The following is a 23,259-nucleotide window of genomic DNA, read 5'->3' as shown; positions in this document are numbered from 1 at the left end:
GATGATCTCCCGAGGTCCCTTCCAGTCCTAATGTCTATGAAATCTATGAAATATATTGTCTCAAATAGTATATTAGAAGTTATAATCCCTATTCCATGATGATATCTTTGAGCTTTAACATATCTTAAATTAAAACTATCTTTACATAGGTGTATTTTTAAAAAACAAATCCTAAACAAAATAAAATAAATAAATAAATAAAAAATTTAGGTTTTTTAAAATAAAAAATCATTGATTTTTATCCATCCTAATAATGGAGTTTCTTGGGCAAGAACACAAGGCTAAAAATTTTTTGCTATGAATTATCTCCAAAAATGACTCATAACTGACATTTTATGCAACATAATAGTACATAGATAACCACAAAAAATGAATAACCATGTATTATTGAATAAATTATGTTTATTTGATTTTTAGCTGCTTGTTCTCCATATACACACAAAATGGTATATGCCATGTCATTTACTGTTACTTACAGTATATTCCTAAATTTCGTAGGAAGAATCCAGTTCACTTTCAGCAGTTCAGTCACCCTGGAGACAGTGATTATCATGATGTACAGGTTGGAAGTGAAGATGACAGTGATGACAGACCTGAATGCCCATATGGAAGTACTTGTTACAGGTAAGACATACAATTAATATGGTAGCTATATATATGTGTAGTATAATACATCAGTTTGTAGAGGAGGACTTATTTCCATCTGGAATTGTGAAAACAAGAGCTACCACAATAGTGAGCAGTTATTGAAGTTACATCTTTACCCTTTTATCATTTACTTGAAAGAGAATGATTCACTGCAGTTTCTGATGAATGTTTTTCTTGTGAGGGGTGAGCTATACTATGCTTTGTTCATGGGCAACTATTTTTACATTTAATCATTCTTAAGAAGCAGTATTTATTATCTTGTTTGTTAAGGTAACTTGTACAAAAATTCAGTTTTTTTTCCAAAGCACGGTGTCTTGATAATAAGTAGTAGCAAAAGCATATAGTGTGCCAATTCTGCAGTTTATTTTAATATATAGTTAGAAAATTGATAACCTTCTAAAAAGACGTGAACAACTTTCATTCAATTTCTCAATACAATATATGCATTTTATAATTTTATCTAGCTGAAATTGATGGCAGCTGGTTAGCTGATTTATTGGACAAAAGCATGTGAAAAAGTGAAGAGTACTGGGGTGCAGTGATGCATGTTGAACTTCCTTTACCAGAATTTGGCTAGAAACATTGACTCTAAGAAAATGTTCTTAAAATGAAATACTAATTTGAAACCTGACAGCTGTCAGTTTCACGAGTAAGCTGAATTCTTGTGATTCAACATAACTGTTTTAGTTGCTTTTCAGTTTTTAGATTAACCATATATGGTATATTCTGAGAGTACCACCATCAAGAGAAAGTGAATGCCTACCTTTTTATAAAAATATACAAACTGTATTCTAAATTATGATCATCTTTAATTTGTTTTATTTTTAATCTCAAGGAAGGCTGCAACCTAAACAATTTGTGAAAGAAAATGCATAATTACCTTTTAAGACTTCCGTTTGTGAACTTCTGTTTGAATAAAGGAAAAACTAGCTGATCTGAATGTATTGCTTTAGATGAGACTAGATTTTTTTTTTTAAGCATCCTGATGCTTTCATAGCTTAGTGTCTGTGTTTAGCAGAGAATTTTCCTTTAAATCTTTTCAGCCCTATCTTAGATTGTGTTCCTCTGATAGGTTCTAAGATGGAACTATGCAGAATATCAATCCCTTAGTCATCTGAATTAAGCATAATCTAGACATTTAAATTGGATGAAAAGAATAAGAAAGAAAAGATATTGTCAAAAATCTTTATGGAAAAAAGAAGTTTATAATCATAATAAAATGTTACAGTTTGGGCTTAATAGGAGGTACATCATTTTATTTTGAAGTAATTTAGACGCTTTTATTGAGTGTTTCCAGTGAAATTTTCCTTGTAAATTAATTGACAATTATCATTCAGTGTTGTGTTGTTTCAATTGCATCCTGTACCACAAATCAATCTGACCAGGGTTCTAGTATGTTAGGACCTCCCAAACTATTCATTAGGAAAAGGAAACTGCAGGAAGAGCACAGATTTGACATTTCCAAAGGAGACAACGCTATATGACAGAAATCAGCAGCAAGGGTAAATACTGACAAGTCACCTGCTGCTTCTCCAGCCCTCCTTGCTCTTCCTTTCCCCCTTGCTGCAGCTGCCTCTTCCCTCACCATGGACTTTTCCACTTGCAGCAGTTGTGACAGGAATGGGCAGTGAGGCTTAGGGGTGGAACTGAGTTAGGAGCACATGAGAGAAAGAGCAGCACTTGCACAGAGCAAGGAGGGCTGAGGTGGCTTCAGTTCAGGGACACATGAATGGGGATGGGGAACGGAGAATGGGTATGTACCATAATGACTACTTCCAGGTGAGAAGGGCTAGGGCACACTTAGCTTTTACTGAAGTCCATCATTGCACCTGCTTATTTTGACCAGGAGAGGCGGCTAGGGATTGAGTCCGGTTTCAGTTTATGACAAATTCCCAGTTTCAGGTAAAACTCAGTTGCTTGACCAACTGAAGAACAGTTGTTTCTCTAAATGTTTTTCTTGGTTAAATCTTTAGCACAAGTCAAATAGCAAAGATGCAGCTGAGGGATTAACTCATGACATTAAAGTGATCTTGCTTATGACAGGCTACTGTGCACCTGTCTGCATACTAGACTACTATGTGCCTACATATGCTGCACCTCTGGGAACAAAAAAAAAAATTAGTAGACAACACAGGAGTACTCATAAATTGAACAGCTAGTGTAAAGCTGCCATTCTCAAATCTGTAAAATGTTTGAATCATGGGCTTTCATAATATATTATGTTTTTGCATTGCTTCTGTTTGCTGCAGGCTTCCATTACTTCAAAAGTGTTAGTCTTAACTGATATGCACATTATGCTGTAGCTGAAAGTACACTTAAATGTTTGGAGGAAAGAGGTAGTGGCTTATTCCAGCCTCTTTTTAAAGGATTCTCAAAATTGGTGTGGGTGGGTAGGTGTGTTTGGATGCATGTGTGTGGTTGGGTGTGTTTGGTTATGTACAGACCATTTTATAATGTTTTCTAACTTATTTGCACTATAAAATTAGTTTAGCCAAAAAACATCTTTCAGGGTCTTGTCTTGCTAAAATGATTGCTAATTATCACGTCAGCTGTTAGTTGCAGATGGTATGTTTTTATTCTTAAGAATGATTGCCTATAATTTAGTCTTTTAATTTTGTAAAAACTTGTTAAATTGGTCATAAATAATATAAAAAAGCAAACATCTTCAATTATTTAGTTATTCCACTTGTAGAGAATTGCAGCCAACAACTTGGCAAACTTTCTGTATTCTTCATGTCATTCTCATGCCTCAAAGCTTAAAATATTTTTCTTATTTAGCTTTATACTTTAAAATTTGGTAATTCTTGTTTAACTATTTGTCTTGCCTTTTCTCTGCATTTGTCAGGGAACAGAGTCCCACATAGTTAGGTGGCGGGTTTGCTTACGATGTAAATATCATTCTTCAAATGTAGTGTATTCCTTCTACTTGCTACATGGTCATCTCTTACGCAAAAGCAATATTGTGAGGTTATGAATAAGGGTCTACTTAAATCACTACTTACTGACTTTTGCAGGTTGATCGTGGTGTAAAGTTCTAATTCCACAGTTGTTTCGTGGCAGCCTTACCTCTCGCCATTGATTGGCAGAGAGGACCCGGGGGGAGAAGGGCCAAGGGAGGCGGGGGCTGCCATATTGATTGCTGACTGCCCTTTGTGTGGCCCCACCCTTTGGTGCTGATTGGTGAAGAGGCCCTGGCAGGGGGAGGAGGGACAAGGGGGCAACTGCCGTCTTGTCTGCTGTCCTTTTGTGCTCCCCTGCCAGCCAGTGCCTTCCCCTCCCAGCAATGGGAACTACTGGCTACTACTTATTTCTGTTAAGTATTTTTAAAATAATTGACTTCATGGACAGTCCTGGATTTCAGTTTCTGTGAAACTGGAAATTAAGTAAGTCCCTAGTTATGAGTCAGTGGAAGGTGGGCGAGTGTTGGGGGGGAATGATGATGATTATTTTGAAAACAATTCATAGAAAAAGCTAGAATCCAGATAATTCTCATCAAACTATAGTGATTTGAAGGCAGGTCAAATTTGGTGTGGCATTCATTGTAGAATCAGATAAAATGAGGGTTGGAAGGGACCTCAGGAGATCATCTAGCCCAAACCCCTGCTGAAAGCAGGATCATCCCCAACTAGATTTTCCCACCCAAGGCTTTGTCTAGCCAGGTCTTAAAAACCTCCAAGGATGGAGATTCCATCACCTCTCTGGGTAGCCTATTCTAGTGCATTACTACTCTGCTCATGAAAGGTGTTTTACCTTTCAGCTAACCTAAACTTCCCTTGCTGCAACTTGAGGCAATAGTTTCATTGTTTCTTGTCATCTGCCACCACTGAGAACAGTCTAGCTCCATCCTCTTTTGGAACCATCCTTCAGGTAGTTGAAGACTCTGGTTAAATCCCTCTCAGTCTTCTCTTCTCCAAACTAAATAAGCTCAGGTCCCTTAGCCTCTCCGCAGAAGTCATGTACCTCAGCTCCCTAACTGTTTTTGTTTCCCTCTGCTGGGCTCTCTCCAGAGTCCACATCCTTTATATAGAAGTGGACACAGTATGCCATATGTGGCCTCACCAGTGCTGAATAATCCTTTTCCTCTACCTGCTGGCAGTGCTCCTACAAATACAGCCCAATATACCGTTAGCCTTCTTTGTAATAAGGGCGCATTGTTGGATCTGAGAAGTTGGATTCTCCATACAATATTAGGTAAGTGAGGAACAATTGATATGGCTTTTTAATTTTGATCTGTCCCAAATCCAAAATAACTTTTTGTCTGGGAGTTCTCTTCGCTACTTTCAGAATTACTGCGCTCTTTGGTTAGTAGTCCCTGTTTTCCTTCACTCCTCAAATATTGTCAGGCATGATGAGAACGTATTTCTGGAATGATTTGTTTCTACTTTAAATTTCTGTTGTTTAAGATAGGGTTTTATTATAGAAATTGTAGGCAAAACGTTACATCTGAATTATGTGGAAGAAACCAAGAATTATATTTCTGTCAACTCCCCCACATGCTCATTCTCTAGCCCTCCTGCCTTAATCTGGGCAGATTTACATTCTTTACTTAATATTAAATATCAGTTTATTTTACTGTTCCTACCTATTTTCACTTTTCAACATGCCACAGAATTTTGTAAGGAAAGCATAATTGCATTGAAGTTTGTAGTTGCTACATCAGTAGCTGAACCTGTTGGATAGGCAATTGCTTGGGATACTGATATCTGTCAAGAAGCAGGAGTCTTTGGTTTCTGAGAGCCAGTTGAAGATTTTGCTTTTAGGCAGCAGGTAGATCTCATTTTTCCTGTCTCCTGATAGCTTTCAATCTGAGATGCTTTGGAGATGGAGACCTGTCCCACTATCTGCCATCCTGTCAGCAATGATAGAGAATTGAATGCATTTGATTGTCATCCCGAAATGACTAGCAGTAAAATACTTAAAATGTCAGTGTTGTTACCTATATTGGGTTTAATTAATAATAACTTACACTCAGTGGATCAGTTGACATATTTGATTTTGATTCTGCAGACAACTTAAAACAGTTATCTGGTTGCATTTAGTTCAGATTATTTTCAGTTACAAAGCTTGCTGCTTGTGTGTGACTGTTAACAGTAGTGACAGTTCAGCTCATTGGCAAGAATATGTTAATAATTTAAGTCAAAAGATGTTAACTTCCCCCATTGCTTCTTCAATGGTACCAAAGAACTTAACCTACGGCAGCCATGCTTCCTGGGCAGCCCTTCTTTCTCTGCTTTTCATAAATGAATCATCCTGAAAATGAGTAGTCTTGTTTAGATTGTTTGCTATTTTTTTTAATTGTTCTCAGAAATATTGCAAACCAAAAATATAATTCAACTGAATATTTCAATATAGACAAGCTGCAGAAAGCTGAAACAATATGTTTACTGAAATTATTTTATTTTTTAGATTAGTTTGAAAAAATCTCTATAGGATTCTAAGTCATTTGCCATTTGAATTATATAAAGCTCTGAGAAATCAGCTTTCTTAATGGTGGTTAAGAAAATGTTCTGAGATGATGAAAATAAATATAAAACAATACATGAAAATGGTTTGGTGCAGGTAAAAGAAAATTATACAAGCACACAAGTATGATTCTATTTTTAAAATAGCAGTTTTAAAACTGATTTATTTTTTTTTTTAAAGAAATCTCAGTTATGTTTTAAAAGAAAAAGCTCTGGGCCATTAACAAACCTACTAATGATGTTCGTACAAAAAGTGGAAACTTGGTCATATTACTAAGGAAGAGTATGGGAGTATTGCATGGGTGTGCAGAGGGAAAATTAGGAAGGTCAAGGGATGATTTGAGATGCAACTGGCAAGGGATATAAGGCAATGAAAATGGATTCTACAAGTATCATATGTACTCAAAGTGGAAACCAGCTCTGAAGTTCTTTAAATGCAGCCAACACTGAGTATAACTATAAATTACATAGCCCGTGTTGGGAAAACATTCTGATAGGAACCTACCACGAGGATAGGTTAGTAGAACCCATCTGACTAAGATGTATGGTAGTGCCCATCAAGTAAAATGCTCTTCAGCACCAACTCTTTTTCAAGTTATGGTGAGCCACTGCATTGCATATATTTCCACTCCCTTTTTACTCTCACAGCTAAGTTGTGTCTTTCTTTCCCATTTCTAATGAGTCATATTTCTTCACCCGCCTTCATAGTTTCTAGGGTTGGAAAGGACCTGAGTAGATCTTCTAGTCTGATCTCCTGCCATGGCAGGAAAGAGTACTGGGGTCAAACGACCCCAGCAAGGTGTACATCTAACCTCCTCTTAAAGACTCCCAGGGTAGGAGCCAGCACCACTTCTCTTGGAAGTTGGTTCCAGATCTTAGCTGCCCTGACCATGAAGTAGTACCTCCCGATATCTAGCCTAAATCTACTCTCTGCCAGCTTGTGACCGTTATTGCTGGTCACTCCTGGCAGTGCTCGGGGGAACAGGGGCTTCCCCAGAGCCTGCTGATCCCCCCTGACTAGTTTGTAACAGGCCACTAGATCCCCCCTCAGCCTTGTCTTGTGAAGGCTGAACAGGTTCAGGTCCTGTAGCCTCTCCTCATAAGGCCTTCCCTTCTGCCCCCTGATCATGCGAGTGGCCCTCCTCTGGACCCTCTCCATGTTGTCCACATCCCTCCTGAAGTGGGGCGCGCAGAACTGGACGCAGTACTCCAGCTGCGGCCCGACCAGTGTCGCATAGAGGGGGAGGATCACCTCCTTGGACCTGCTTGAGATGCATCTATGGGTGCATGACAAGGTGCGGTTGGCCTTCCTGACTGCATCCCCACACTGCCGGCCCAATCAACGATGACTCCAAGATCCTTTTCCGCTTCTGTACTGACAAGAAGGGAGTTCACCAGCCTGTAGGTATGGTGCCGGTTGTTCCTCCCCAGGTGCATAGCTGGTGAACATCACAAACTGGGTGACAAATAGTTCACCCAAAATCCTTCTGTTGCTTCTTGTCTCAGCCTGCTGCATATGATTAGTGTGTCCCTGCCCTCAATGAAGTGAAGCTGGACCAGGTTGCCCCATGCCTCATCTGTGTATAAATTTTTGAGCATCTCAGGACTCATGACAGAGAAACACCAATTAGTCATGAGTGGGGGTTAATTAGTACATAGCTTCTTTATGGGGGATATTTGGAGTATGCACACATACTGTGTAGTGCTGAGCTGTGTGGTCACTATGGTTTGAAATGCTGTTGACTCTGGTGGGGCCAACTGTCACAGGCTGGCTAGACTGTCTGAGTGTCAGCCATTAGGCTGCTGGGTTTGAGATCGAGGAGGTGAGTTGGGAGTGAAATGAAGGCAAATTTACTTATAGCTTAGCATTCAACTGTTAACAGAAAGGTTAATATGACAAACAAATAGTACAATAATAAAGAGCTAATAGTGAATAATAACAATAGATAGACAAAATAACAAAGAGTTCCCAACATGGGGCTGGCAACTTATCAGCAGTCCCTATATGCCAGGTGTGTGCCAAGTTGTTCCAGCGAAGTTAGGCGTCCCCGATCAACGCTGTCCAAGGGGTCACCGGGAAGGTCCCTTGGTCAGGATTCAGTCCTTGCTCACACTGGGAGTTCAGGGTCCAGGCTTTGTACAGTGATGGTCCTTCTGTCCCATCCTTCAGACTGGTTACTTGACATGTGCATTCCTTTATGCCTTATCTTATGCTAATCTGTTGGCTTTAGAGCCACTCACAATCTTGCCCTATAGCTGTTACCCTCTGGGATTAAAAGGTGAAGTGATTACTTATTTTCACCTTATGGGATTAAAAGGTATTAGAAATAATCATGAAAAGTTACCGCCCAAACTGGGGTTCACTCAATAAGCAAATTACACCACATTATTTTGAAGTTTGAAATTAGTATTGCTCTGCCCAAGTTCAGCCCCTTGATTTCTTATTCCTTGGATTCCTTGGGATGTGCTAATTTATATTAGGTGATCAGATCTTGTTATGGCTGACTTTAAAAAAAAAAAAAAACCTGTTAGATCAGCTAATCTTGTAGTTCTGCTTATTTCGGGGGCTCAGTCAGTCCCATGTTCAGTGCAAACAGTTAGATTCAACACTGGTTAATTTGTGACAAACAAATTCCACTTGCGGGTTGCAAACTTGCAGGCTTTGCATTAGCTAATCTTAACTGCTAGCCAATTGTCTGGATGTTTTCAAGAACATATATTTATTGCTCATGATAGTAACTCCTCTGGTTCTGGCCATCACAGCCAACCCAATGTACTATATGATAAATTACGAGTATTTTTGGCTTTGAACTAACATCATGCATTGTTTTGAGGGCATGCAGTGTTAACTCTGTAGGGGGACTAAAATGGTGTAACTGTCAAAATGTGTTTTGGTCTGTTAAGTGAACCACAGTAGTCACTTGATGTGTTGTTAGAGGTACAGTTATATTTTTTTTGCAAAGAAAAAAAGAAAGCGTTGTTTTTCCGTATGTAAATTTGTACCAAAGTGCTACTTAAAAATGTTTTTTGTAGAGTACCTGTGCTAAAACTTACAGCAGTTTCAAAAAAGGGTAAAATGTATCAATTCTGGAATAACTAAGTCTCTGGGTACTATATGTAAATTATTGCAGCTATGTTTACTTCAAGGTCAGATTTTAAATTTGTCCTTCACTTCTATGTTCTCAGAGAGAGCAGGGTCTGACAGTAAAGAGGGAGGGAAAGGGCTGCAGTGGAAAAAAGTTGCAGAGGACAGAGGGGCTATCTGAACTCTTGGATTTATTTTCCCTGCTATAGCAGTGGGAGGGGGACAAATTCATGACAAACCACAAAAAATAATATTCCGTACCTGGAAAATTGTATGAAATATATTAATCTTCAGTATAAAATCTAATTATTGGTGGGGGGTTCATCTTGTAAACAGGGCCATCTTATATGCAAGTAAATACAGTAAATAAAAAATAATACCAAAGAAACTACAGTTCTCCTCTCGAAAACCAGAAGGGAGTTTAGTTGCAGATGATGCAGAGAAGTATTTAAAGCCTTCTTTTACTTCTGTCTTCACAAATAGGGGCAGCAACCGGACTGTGAGTTCAGTTGACAGCAAAGATGGGGAAGGAAACAAACAGCTCAGCGTAGTGGAAGAACATTATCTAAGAAATATTTCAAGTCAGCAGGGACAGATGGGGCAGGAGGGAGGAGGGGGGTATGCTTTCAGGTACTAAAGGAATTGGCTGAGGTAATGTTTGAATGCTGACTGAATAAGGGTGAATACAGTGCCCATTTGTAAGAAAGGAAAAAAGGAGGATCTAGGGAATTACAAATCAGACAGCCTGATCTTGATACCTGAAAAAATCATGAAGCAGGTCCTCAAGGAATCTATTGTGAAGGACCTAGAGGAGAACATGGTGATCAGGAACAGTTGGCATGGATTCACCAAGAGTAAGTCATGTCTGACCAACCTGATTTCCTTTTTAGTAAGGTATCAAAGCTTTTGACGGAGTCTCCTGCAACATGCTCATTAACAGACTAAGGAAGTAGAGACTAGATGAAAGTACCGTAAGTTCAATACGTAATTGTTTGTTTGGATCATTACGCTCAAAAAGTATTCATTAATGACTTAATGTCAGATGGAAGGAGGTACTAAGTAGAGTTTCCCAGGGGTTTGTCCTGGGTCTGGTATTGTATAACATCCTCATTAATGATTTGGACAATGAGATTTCATAGGGATTAGGGCTGGAAGGGACCTCGGAAGATCATCGAGTCCAGCCCCCTGCCCAAAGGGCAGGAAGTCAGCTGGGGTCATAGGATCCCAGCAAGATAACCATCCAGTTTACTCTTGAAGGTGTTCAATGTAGGTGCTTGAACCACCTCCGATGGCAGGCTGTTCCAGACCTTGGGGGCTTGGACAGTAAAGAAATTCTTCCTTATGTCCAGCCTGAAGCGGTCTTGCAGGAGTTTATAACCGTTCGACCTCGTCATCCCAAATGTGTCTTGAAGGTGTTCAAAGTGGGTGCTTGAACTGCCTCTGGGCGCAGTCTGTTCCAAACCTTGGGGGCTTGGATAGTAAAGAAGTTCTTCCTTATGTCCAGCCTTAATTGGTCGCAGTGGAGTTTGTGACCATTTGGTCTTGTCATCCCTTGGGTCGCTCTGGTGAACAAACATTCCCCCAGATCCTGGTGGTCACCCCTGATAAACTTGTAGGTGGCCATCAGATCACCCGTGAGCCTGCGCTTTTCCAGGCTAAAGAGCCGCATGGCTCTCAGCCTGTCATCATAAGGTCTGTTTTCCTGACCTCTGATCATGCGCGTGGCTCCTCTCTGGATTCTCTCAAGCTTCTCCACATCCTTTTTGAATTGTGGAGCCCAAAACTAGACACAGTACTCCAGCTGAGGCCTCACCAAGGCCGAGTACAAGGGGAGAATGATGTCCCAGGATTTGCTTGCAAGAAGCATCTATGGATGCAAGCCAGCGTTTTGGTCGCTTTATTAGCCGCAGCATCACATTGTAGGCTCGTGTTCATCTTGTGGTCAATGATGACCCCCAAGTCTCTTTCTTCTGTAGTGCTAGCCTGCGTAGCACTGCTGAGCCTCTAAAGATGTTGCAGGTTTTTCTTCCCAAGGTGGAGAACCTTGCATTTTTCCGTATTAAACACCATCAGGTTCTCATCCGCCCATTTGCTGAGCCTGTCCAGGTCAGCCTGGATCACCTGCCTGTCTTCAGGTACGGATGCCTTGCCCCAAAGTTTGGTGTCATCGGCGAACTTGGCCAGTCCATTCCTGACTCCAGTGTCCACATCATTAATGAAGATGTTGAACAATATGGGTCCAAGGACAGAGCCTTGGGGGACCCCACTGGTCACAGGACACCGTGGTCAACCATGATGATTGACTTCCATCCGCTACTACCCTCTGGGTCTGACCATGGAGCGAATTTCCCAGCCAATGGATTGTGGTGGTCCCAAGGCCACAATTGGCCAGTTTTGCCAAGAGGTGATCACGGGATACCAGATCGAAGCTTTTTTTTTATGTCAAGATATATGACATCAATCTCTTTTCCCTTGTCCAGGTGATAGGTCACCTGGTCGTAGAAGGAAATGAGATTGGTCAAGCAAGAGCTTCCCGCAACAAACTCGTGCTGGCTATCCCTCAGGATGTTGGCATTGGCCAGTCCATTAAGGATGGCCTCTTTAATAAACTTTTCTAAGATCTTCCCCAGGATTGAAGTCAGGTTGATGGGCCTGTAGTTAGCCAGATCTACTGTCCTCCCTTTCTTGAAGATAGGCACCACATTGGCATTCTTCCAGTCTTCGGGCACTACATCAGAGCGCCAGGAATTTTCAAAGATCCACGCCAGAAGCTGGGCTATGATGCTCGCCAGCTCCTTGAGTACCCTGGGGTGCAGATTGTCAGGGCCGGCTGACTTGAAGGTATCCAGCTTCTCAAGGTGTTCCTTCACGAGGTCAGCATTGATGGAGGGCAGGGGATCTCCCTCACCTGGACCTCCCTGTCCTGTAATGGGCCTGGGCGTCCCATGGGACTGATGAAAGACTGACACAAAGTACTCATTTAGTAGGTTGGCTTTTTCCTGGGTGTCAGTTGTCAGTTGCCCCATCTGGTTCAGCAGGGGTCCAGTGTTGCCGTTGCTCTTTTCCTCCAGCTCCCCACATATCTGAAAAAGGACTTTTTATTATCCTTGATGCCTGAAGCTAGTTGGAGTTCAGTTGCAGCCCTGGCTTTCCTGGTTTGCTCCCTGCAGGACCGGACCAGTGTAGAATAATTCTCCTTGGAGGTGAATCCCATCCTCCATCCTTTGTAGGTTTTTCTTTTTACCTTCAGGAGGTCTGCTAGATCCTTGAAGAGCCAGGAGGGCTGCTGTGCCTTCCTGCTGCCTTTCCTCCGAGATGGAGTGCAAACTTAGCAAAATGCAGATCACATCAAGTTGGTCAGACTTGCAGACACTCTGGAGGGATTTAGAATGCCTGGGATAAATTGAAGAAATGATCAGAAATAAATCAAAATAAAATTCTACAGGGACAAATACAAAGTTCTACACTTGGAACAGAATAATTGTCCCACAAATACAGACTAAGGAATGACTTTCTAGTCTGCCTTATTACAGAGAAGGAACTGGGTGTTACGGTGGACCATAAGCTAAATATAAGCCAACAGTATGCTCTTATTTGGAGACGGAGAGAAAAAAAACAAAGAAAAGGCAGAAACCAACAGTTAGTCAGTTATATCACCTGGAGTGTCACTTGGAAATCAAAGGAAATGATTCTTCCATACTATTTGGCACTGGTGAAGCTTTGCTTGCAGTACTGTGTCCAGATTTGGGCCCCATGCTTTAAGAAGAATGTGGGCAGGTTAGAAAGTACCCAGTGTAGAGTGACAAAAATGATTATGGGCCTAGAGAGCAACACTTATGAGGAATGGCTTGAACGAAGTAGTGTTATTAGTCTGTGGGAGAGAAGCCTGAGGGTGGATTTGATAGTAATCTTCAAATGCCTGAAGAGTGATTATAGATAGGATGCAGGTGGGCTTTTCTCTGTGGTCACAGGAGACAGGACTATGAGTGATGGCCTCAGGTTGCAGCAGAAGAAATTTAGGTTGGAAATTAGAAGGGACATTCTGACTATGAAAATGGTCAAGAATTAAAACACACAGAATATCCAGAATCTCCTCCATTGTGGAAATACTCAAAAGCAGGTTATACAAATGCTTGGCTGGGGTGGCTTCGTTGAACATGATCCCGAATTAGTAGGATATTGGACTGGACTAGATTAGATGAATTTGCGGGGGTCCCTTCCAGCCTTATTTTCCTATGTTCCTATGAGTTTTGAACACCATTTATTGGCAGGAACTTCTCTTTTCACTTTTTCAGTTACACAATGATAACGATTTGTTATTGTTGCAGACCATGATTGTAAGCTAAACAATGTCTTTTTTTCACAAATTACTCTTGGAAACATGGTATCTGAATTTCTCCTGAATAATTCCTGCAACTGTGTGTAGTGACCAGTATGTATAGTGTTTGGATGTCTGTTCATACTACTTTATGCAACTAATGATGCTATTTAATGCAAATAATGGTGCAGATTATTATAAACAGTCACGGTAATTCTTTTTTGTTTCTCTGTAATAAATTAGGATATTTTCATTCTGTGTGAAATGTGGATATTTACTACTAGCATTTCATTGTTTGCAAAGAAGATGTATTTCTGATCATGATCATTCTTTTACTGGCTTCACAGTAAAGGACCAAAACCTCTCACTTTTAAAAACTTATCTGTAAAAATGAACATGAATTGGGAGAGGATATAAAAGTGGAAGTTGATTTCAGTTATGTAATATATTAATTCCCTTTCTGCTTTATATACTATCTTAAGAATAAGCTGTCATTAAATTTACCATTTGAGGGTGTATGTTATTTTGTCATGACAGGATACACTGGAATATGCATTATACCTGAAGCTGTTTAATTAAGAGACTCATGTTACAATTGCATAATGATAAATATGTTTGTTTGTTGTAGTAAGTACACACCTGATGAAAACTCAATCCCAGTTTTTTGTATATTGCTGTAATTCTTAATTAGGGATTTGGTCTGCCTAGTATCATGTTTCATTTTATTATGCTAGTTTAATTTTTCATTGTATTGTCCTGTAGTTAAGGACAGGAATAATTTGTTTTGCTGGATTTCAGTGCTGAAATTTCAAGATACAATTGTTTTTTCTGGAGTCCATTTTTTTAATCAAAGCAGTCTAGTTTAGAAAAAAAGGTGCACTTTAACAATATGTGGTGTCTCATACAGGAAAATTTCTACTATAAGTTACGGTGCGCTTAATTTGTTCTGGAAATAACCTCTATGAAGATTTTATTTCCTACCAACAGCTCAACTTGTCTCTTTTGCATAGTTTAACACATGGCTACTGGGAGGCGGAGTGATCTGTAAAAGTGGCAGCTTGAATATGTATGATGACAAGATATGGCCCATTTGGAAAAAATACTGCCAACAAATACAATTTTTTTCAAATGCATTTAGTCTAAATATAAATTTATAATAATGTAAATTGATGCTTGCTATATTTTTCAGCAATTGAGCAAGTATAAATAAATCTTTTATTAGATAGCAGTGTCTTACTGCGAAGTGCCAGTAACAAAAATTATATGGAGTTAGCAAAATGTACTAATTCAACTCTCTTAAATGTTATTCATGATGATCTCTGCTGCTCTGTCAGTGGTAATGATTTCCATGGTTTGTGTGACAAATCATTTTCTTTCGGACACTGTGGATTTCATTTTCCATCTATATATTCCCATTCTCGAATTTAGGACATCTGGAGCCAATCCTCTTTAGTGTTTTGGAAGTCAGTCATACTTTGCATAAAATTTTAATTCAGGTGAATATCACTGAAGGCTTCAGACTTCGAAAACTTTGTATTTTGGTATTACAGTACCTATAGAATCACAAATCAGCAGGGTGTTTATTCTGTCTGCACATCATTTGTTCAATTCAAATAAGTTCTTTTACTAGAAAGTAACTACACATTCCTTTTTTTTCCTCTGAACAGTACAGAAACTGAACTTAGTTGAATAGCTGGGACTTGCACAGTTCTTATAGCAAGACTGCCATTTGTAGACTATTAAAAATTCCACTAATAAGAAAAGTGCAATTGTGTTTCATAAGTAATAAGGATTAATTAAATATGTGAATTCACTAGTGAACAGTGGGTTTCAATTGTCTTTAAAAATATTAAATCATAGAGGTATGAGCTAAGTCGCTTTCATTGAATATTGTTTAAAAATACGTGAAGTATATCTCTTCTGTCAGCTGCTTCTGCTGGGAACTAATTCATACTGAAGCTGTCTTGACAAGCAGACCTAACAGAAACCTTGACAAAATAGTTGAGCCCAAGATGAAATGGAAATAATTTATGAGAATGAGTTGGAACTTTTTAGGGTCAATTTTCTCAGCCCAGTAACGAATGTAGACGTTGGCAGGAAAAAGCAGACAATTCATTGTACATAAATAAGCTGGATTTCAACTTCTCAGGAATAAGAAAATGTAATACTTGAACATTGTAAAGAGCTTGAGTTTAATACATTTTTAAACATTAGATACTTCATCAGTACCTGAATCATAAAACTGATTTAAAAAATATTGCCAGTTCATGCTGGAGTCTAATAAAATGTTGATCTTAGTTTTTACTTTCAGTTTTTTGATTTAAGATTGTGGTAATAAAATAAGGAAATTATCCTGTTCCCAGTAGCATCATACTGCATAGATGAAAGTTTTGAGAGTGACCTTCCTCTCTGGAAATTGAAGTTTGAAAGAATCTGTGTATACTTTCATCTGCTTGCTAGACTCTTATGTACTTCCTCCTGTCTCCAGAGTGCTCTCATTTGTAGTGTTAGGGTGCAAGGGATAGAAATAGTACTCTGGGGTTTTTGGAGGAATGTGGTGCATTTTGCATGTACTGTGTGGAGCACAGCTGTACTGGAATGGAAATAATGTTCTGTTTGGTTTTTTTGTAAATGAAAGGGTAAAAAATTCCCTTGGGTTCATATTCCTGAAGCAGTTCATTCAATAATAATATTTAGATAAGCGAATTATCTCATTTAATGTATTGTGTTATTCCATTTTGTTACCTGCTTTTCTGTCAAGTTTACCTGGATTTACTGGCTTGTTTGGGTTTTTTTTTTTAAGTTTTTATAGGAGCAACTGCAGTATAAGGGCTGAAGATTCTTTTCCTTGGCAACAGCTGCAATACCTAAAATAATTACTTTTCAATATAAAGGGACATGTTACTTCCATAGGCTTCCATTGATGATATTCAAATCCTGTACCTAATTATGTAAATTTTAGTATTTACTCAAATCAAAGATGCCCCCCCCCAAAACAAAATAAATAAAAATAAAATTAGATTCCACACAAGGGGAAAAAATAATTTGGTGTTATTTTTATAAACAGACCAACTGACAAAAACTGTAGTAACACTAGTAAGTCATAAATTCAACATTAGCTGCAATTTGGTTAAAACCTTAACTTACTTCCATTAGGTTCTTACCAGAACTTGGTGAGTGCTACTCTGTTTCTAGATCCTACAATTTAGGACTAGCCACTTTCACATGCATACTCACTCTCTCATTCTTCACTGTTTTCATCTTTTTCCTTTTCTTCTCACAAAACATTGTCTTTAGTTCTATCCATGGGATTGGATATATAGCACTTCTTGAAGCCTTTAATAATGGATTCTTAAGATATCCTTCCCTAAAAAAAAATCAGACTCCATTGACAAAGCAGTGTTATGGTTGGCTTGTTAATCTTCCCACCAGGTGTAAGTAAGCGTGTGCTTCCTTGCCAAGAGCCGCTCTGAGTACCGACACTGTAAACAGTCCTGAAAGAGCTTATTCGCTATGACATCCATTGGAGTTAGGATGTTATATCAGTAGGTATGACTACAAGATCACAATTCATTGAATTAATTTTTGCTTTCTCATCTGGCATTAAATGCCCTCTGAAAAATCTGAAACTTACATTCCTCCTTTCTTTAGGAGTGTCCCAGGTCTCCATTTCCACACAATGTCTAACCAGTTCACTTGATATCCATCCTTGTTCCTGGCACCTAACCACTATTCCTGGTGGCATCTTTTCTTTCAGCAGAGTTCTGCATTTCAAAATCACATAAGGTGGCAATTTGTCCCATCTGTCAATACTACTAACATCACTGTAATCCTCAACTTTTTTATTTCCTGTATTTCTCATAATTATGGATTTTTCACCTTTCTCATGGATGGTGATGTTGCTCAGCATGTCAAAATAGACTGGAGTTTCATCAGCTTTACCTATCTGGTCCAGCAGGTAATAGTGAGTTCTGCATAGCCCGATAATGTACCTCTGGAATATTCAGCAAGTATTTTGCTGCAGGATGATGGTAACTTTTTTGTGCAAGGCTAAGCCACTATGCCTCATTGTTTGGACACACTGCCCACTACTTCATAGATTTCATGGATTTCCAGCATCAGTGAATACAATTAAAAGGAAAATGTTTGGGGATCCAAAACAAGGTCACTTTCCTGAAATCAATAAGCAAGTTCGCAAGTATGTTCAAGAAAAGGGAAAGGAGGTAATATCAGCCATCCATGAAGTGCTTCAAGTCAAGGTGTTAGAAAAAATAGCGAAGGAACTGAAATCTATGAAGCCACTATGTCTCATTGTTCAGACACACTGCCCACTACGTGCTTACCTGAAGAGCAGCGTTCAGTTCCTTTGCTATTTTTTCTAACACCTTGACTTGAAGCACTTCATGGATGGCTGGTATTACCTCCTTTCCCTTTTCTTGAACGTACTTGCGAACTTGCTTATTGATTTCAGGAAAGTGACCTTGTTTTGGATCCCCAAACATTTTCCTTTTAATTGTATTCATTGATGCACATTTGCTTCAGTAACATTATACTTCCTTCCTGCCTCACAATGTATATGTTTTTTTTTCAACATTTATAACCTTCATTTTAAAGTTTGTACCATAGCTTTGCCTCATTCCTTTTCATATCTTCATATTTGTACTGCTACTTTCTCTTTTTTTCTACATGGTTTGTCACCACTCACCCCACAGAATTTACCACAAATTTTTATGGTTTTAAATTTTGGCCAGTCGATGGTGATCAGGGCATGTAATCTGATATTTTCCCTGCTACTCTGCCGGGTGCTCCCCTGCCACCTTCCCTCTTTGCTGGGTGCCTTGCTGCCAATTGCTTCATCACTGTCAGGTGCCTTGTCATATGCTGATCCTGTCGTTGCTGCTACCTGGAGCTTTCCTGTGATCCCTCAGTGGCATGTTCATGCTGGGTCCCTTGTCACGTGCTGGATCCCTTATCCCTTTGCCACTGCTGCCAGGTCCCTCACCTCCACATGCTGGGTCCCTTACTACTACTGGAAGCCTCCCGTGTGCTGGATCCCTTGTTGCCACTGCTTGAAGTCTCATTGCATGGTGGATCCCTCTATACTGCTGCCTGGAGCCTCACCATGCATTGGGTCCCTTACCACATGCTGGGTTACTTGTAACTGCAGTCAGGTCCCTCCCTGCAGCATGCAAGGTGCCTGGCTTGCCCCTTTGGGTCCCTCCTTGGGTACAGGTGAGCCCTTTCAGAGTCCCAGTCCCTTTCTGCTGTGTGCTGGCTGCGGGCCCTTCTTGCTTGGTGCTGGCCAGCCTCTGTGGGGTCCCTCCCTCCTGCATGTCTGACCACCTCTCTCCACCGCATGCTGGGTGCCTGGCTTGCAAGTGATCAAGTTGCTCCCAACTGCTGCTTGGCTGCTGGGTGTTGAGGTAACTCAGCATGTGCTGACCAGGCTCCTAGCATACAGCTCAAAATGACCCTGCCAGCGCTGGCTGGGCCAGGCACCGTTCCCATAGTTCTGGGTTTCTGGCCAGCTGGTGCTGAGTCATTCGGAGCTGCTGCAGCTGGAAGGGGAGCCCTGGCACCCTCTGCTGGCTGTCCATGTGCTAGTGTTGCCTTCTTCTCACTGACCTTGTTGTTCCCTGTGTATTTTTTGGTTTCCAGTAAGTCGTCTGCAATTTATAAGGCATGGCTTGATTCCCCTCCCCCCCCCCCGCCTCCCTTATGTTGAATGGGGGAAATAGCCTCATCTTATAGTAAATATAGTATTTTGTTTGGTATATTTCAGTATATTACTTTGTTAATAATAGGGGTCTCAAAGATATGGCCCAGAGGGGGCTGGGTAAGTGAGAGTGGAGATTCATGCCATGGAGCCCTGTTGGGGATGTGTTTGGCGGGGGAAGGGGTCAAGCAATGCTGTTATCACCATACTGCCATTGCAAGGTCTGGATTTAATAGAGGAGGCTTCTCACAGGAGTGACCCAGGTGAGTTTGATACCACAGCACATGAAATGAAATCTATTCCAGTGAAATATAGTGACTGTTAATAATACCACCCCCCCCCGCAAAAATCCTTACTAGTAATTTGTCACCTTGTATATAAGCAGCTAATTAAAGTTAGAGGGTTATTTTGCCTAGTAAAGGCTATTGATCAATAATGGGACAAAGTGAACCTGAAACTCTTGCCCTGTGCTATAAAAGAAGTGACAACTAATCATCAGTACACGTAAGAGTAATAACTTATTCCTGGAAGTATGGAAACAGACTTGGGGTCTTGAATAAATACAAGTACCTTTTTTGCTCTTTTTAACTGTACTAAGAATACTAAATACCAACTTGTCTGGAGTTTTCTTCTCAAGTGTCATGACAGTTCAGCCCCCACACTTTTGGGATCCAGTGCAGAACATAAACTTAAAGTTATTTTTAAAAAGTATAAGCAATTCTGAGGCTAACTTGAAATGTCCTTCAATTTTTACTTGGCTCTCATACAGGCAAACTCACTGAAATTGGGGAATTTGATAGAGTACATACTGAGAAGGAGTTTAAAATTTTAAATTAAATTTTAAACTATGGAACAAAATTGAAGTGAGTAAGTGCAATGTGATTGTGGATCTTTGGGCTCTGAAATTTCCCCCTTTGTCGTTGTTGTCTTTGCCAGTATTCTGAATGGAGCCAAAGGTCAGATTGTGGAGATGTTCTTTTTATTCGGGAAGTATGCCCGTTTCAGAGAGATTTTGGGGGGGAACATGTTATCCTGTCTGCTGTAGCTGAACAACATGTCTAACAGTTTATTCCTTAAGAAAGAAGAAAAGCTGAAAGTATATCTTGAGGTTGCAATGCTTAGTACAAACAATAATGAGTTCTAAAACTACTGAACACTTTTTTTCTATATCTGGCTTGAATAAAATATCCAGAATTCAGACAATCTATGTCTTGAATAACTGAAGTGAGATCATTGTTCTCTTGCATCTTGAAATAAAATTCTAAGCAAGAAGTTTTGAAAGACCTGAGCCTTGCCAATTCCAGTTGAAATCAATGAGAGAGTGGATACTCAGCACCCACGTATCCAGTTTTGAAGTTGATGCACATTGACCTAAAAACCCATTATAGTTTTAAATACCTAGTAACATGGAAAACATTACATGAAAACATTCCATTTTCTGTCCTTTGAGGAAAAAGATGCATTCAGTTCCTATTACTAAACTGTTGAAAAAAGTCAACCCAAAATAAAGATTTGTCAAATGTTCTTAAATATAGCAAAAAAAGTTTTTGTTTAAAAAATTACTCATTTTAAAATTGACCTGATTAATTCTGTTGCAAAATCTCATGTGTATGCATCTGAAAGCATAATTATATGAAACCTGTTTAACTTAGTTTCCTTCATATGCTGATAAAAATGCAGTGTGATATCATATTGGTTTTAAGATGAAGTTTCCCCCCTAACTCTGGGGTGGGGTGGGGGGGTGGAAAACCCTTCATTTTAGAAAAGAGAATGGGAGGGAGGAGGGAGGTGGCTGCTGTGGCTCAGGCTCCATCCCTTACCTGGGGTTGGGGCTGTAGTTGCAACTGCCACCTGCCCCTCTCCCCTGCTACATCTGCACCCTGCCGTCTTCCCCTTGCAGCCCCTTGCCCACTCATTTTCCTCCTATCATGCAGCCTCTGCTCCTGTGCCTGCCCCCCTCCCTTCCCTCCTTATCTTTGCTCTGTGCCAGCAGGCTCTGTCTATGCTGAATTCTGGGGCACTGAGCAAGGGCCCAACCCAGCCCCACAGTAGCGCACAGCCTGCACAGCTGCTTTAGGGGCTGGGCTGGGGCCACGTTCATCCCCAGGCTAGAATGGGGATGAAGCCTACTGTTGCTGAGCAAGGGTACAGGGGGTGCAGTGGTTAGGGGGGAGGGGAAGAAGGGGAGTAAAGGGGAAGGGGAGGCTGTGGTAGGGGGCAGAGGTGGTAATAGGGTAGGCACAAGCAGCGGGCAAGTTGTTTGACCTGCCCCTGTGCAGACATGGTAGGCAGGGGAGGGATGAATTAAAGACACCCCTCCAATAATTTTATACCACACACAGAAAATTGTAACATGTAAACATGTATTGGGGATCATCTTAGATGCAGGTAAATATGGTAGCAAAAGCCACATAAACTATTTTGTAAGAAACATCTTTGCTGTGGATACTTTTAAGAGTGTACTTTTAAAGAAATTGAAAATAATTCATTAGTTCAGAAAGACTAAACATTTTAAATCTAAAGTTATATAAAAAAACAGAAGGAAATAGAAACAAAAATGTTTCTAACAAACACTGCCCTGACCTGAAAGTTGTTTATCGCTTGGTCAATGCCTATTAAACACAGCACTTAAGGTATGTCTCTGCTGTGCCCCTGATGTTGCCAGTGGTGACCACTCCCAAGGTCTGCTTCCTAATGCACATAAACTCAGAAATGTGACCGTGAAGTCCTTCTGGGCACTTCTCCACATGCAGGGGGGTGTGCTTGCAGCACCAAAAATAGTAGTGGCACATATTTGTGCTGCTACTTTTTGCTGCAGCGCATGCCCCTGCACGCACATTTTGGTGTGTGGCAAATTGCCCCGCTTCAGGCAAATTGCCCTTTCCCCACTCCTCCCAGGTTGTAGTGTGCTGGAGGAGCCAAGGTGCAAATAAAGGAGTGGAGATGCTTTGGACTGCAACCAGAGCATCTCCTCGGAGTACCAAGCCTCTGTGTGCCGGCATATGGTCCTATCTCATATGCCACGCTGCTTTTTTTTTCCTCACTGTTTTTGTTTTGTTTGGTTTTTTCCCTACTGGCATTTCCTGGTAGCAAAATTAGCAAAGAGTTTTGCAGCACCACAAACTGCACATGCCTGCACTTTTGGATACAGCTTCTGAGGGTATTTCCAGCTGCATTTATAGGCTTGGTATCGTATGGATTAGAGCAGGGAGGTGGGATGTGTCTAGAAATGGACATTAGTGGGATTTAAGGTGCAACATACCCTTAAATAAGAAAGTGAGAAGAGGGATATGAGAGAGAGATGGGGGGGGGGGGAGGGGAGTCCATTTACTTTGAGTTTTGTAATTTTTTCATCCACAAGTTACTACTGGTCATGTATTTATGATAGAAATTTCCAAGAGTGGTCCCACCAAAATCTTCATGTACATTAAGACTTTTTCTTCTGAAAAAAATGTTTTGTAGAGCCCACATACGTTTACTCATAGGTTTGCATATTTGATAAATAAAGTGTATCAGGTTCCAGAACAATTCAGGATATTTTGAACTCTCAGCTCTGGTTATGGAAATAAAACCTTCCTGTACTTTCACAAAACTAGTCTACACTTCAGATGCCATAGGGCCGTGGAAGTCTTTTCTAAAGGCAGACTAACAACTGTGCTCCATTGTCCCAACAGTACAATATAATCCCTGAAAAGTGGTGAGATGATCTCTAGTGGAACAGAATGCCTAGATGAGCCTTTTACTATGGAGGTTTGGCAACCCAAGAATATTAAGTTTTGTGCTTTTGAGGCCTTGGAGGAGACATTGGGGTTTGCTTGTTTTTTCTTCCAGAGGAGAAAAATTGTTATACAGTAAATGCAGTGTGAAATCTGGAAACCTGTAGATTTTATTATGAAAGGTTAAAATTAGGGCTGTGCAAAGCTTCGGGTGCTGATTTGATTCAAAGGAGATTTGGCCAATTTTGGCAACTGAATCTCTGAAGCCAAATTGAATTAGGAGACCAGTGGAAAGGTCCATCAATTCGGAAAAG

At 40.3% G+C, this 23,259-nt stretch overlaps 1 protein-coding gene across 2 annotated transcripts in view; it reads left to right on the top strand.

Moving 5' to 3' along the window:
• The window catches only part of APLF (aprataxin and PNKP like factor), a 94,910-nt gene that overhangs the window by 60,864 nt on the left and 10,787 nt on the right, over positions 1-23,259 (top strand). For both annotated transcript variants that reach the window (XM_019549144.1, XM_019549145.1), the window contains one exon: positions 499-624. In XM_019549144.1, coding sequence (XP_019404689.1) covers positions 499-624 — 126 coding nt within the window. The remainder of the gene's footprint in view (positions 1-498; positions 625-23,259) is intronic.

The sequence above is a fragment of the Crocodylus porosus genome, unplaced genomic scaffold (assembly GCF_001723895.1).
Source record: "Crocodylus porosus isolate Cpor-Errol unplaced genomic scaffold, CroPor_comp1, whole genome shotgun sequence".
Lineage (NCBI taxonomy): Eukaryota > Metazoa > Chordata > Crocodylia > Crocodylidae > Crocodylus > Crocodylus porosus.
Note: the sequence above shows the minus strand (reverse complement) of the source record. Positions and strands in the feature narration are given on the sequence as shown.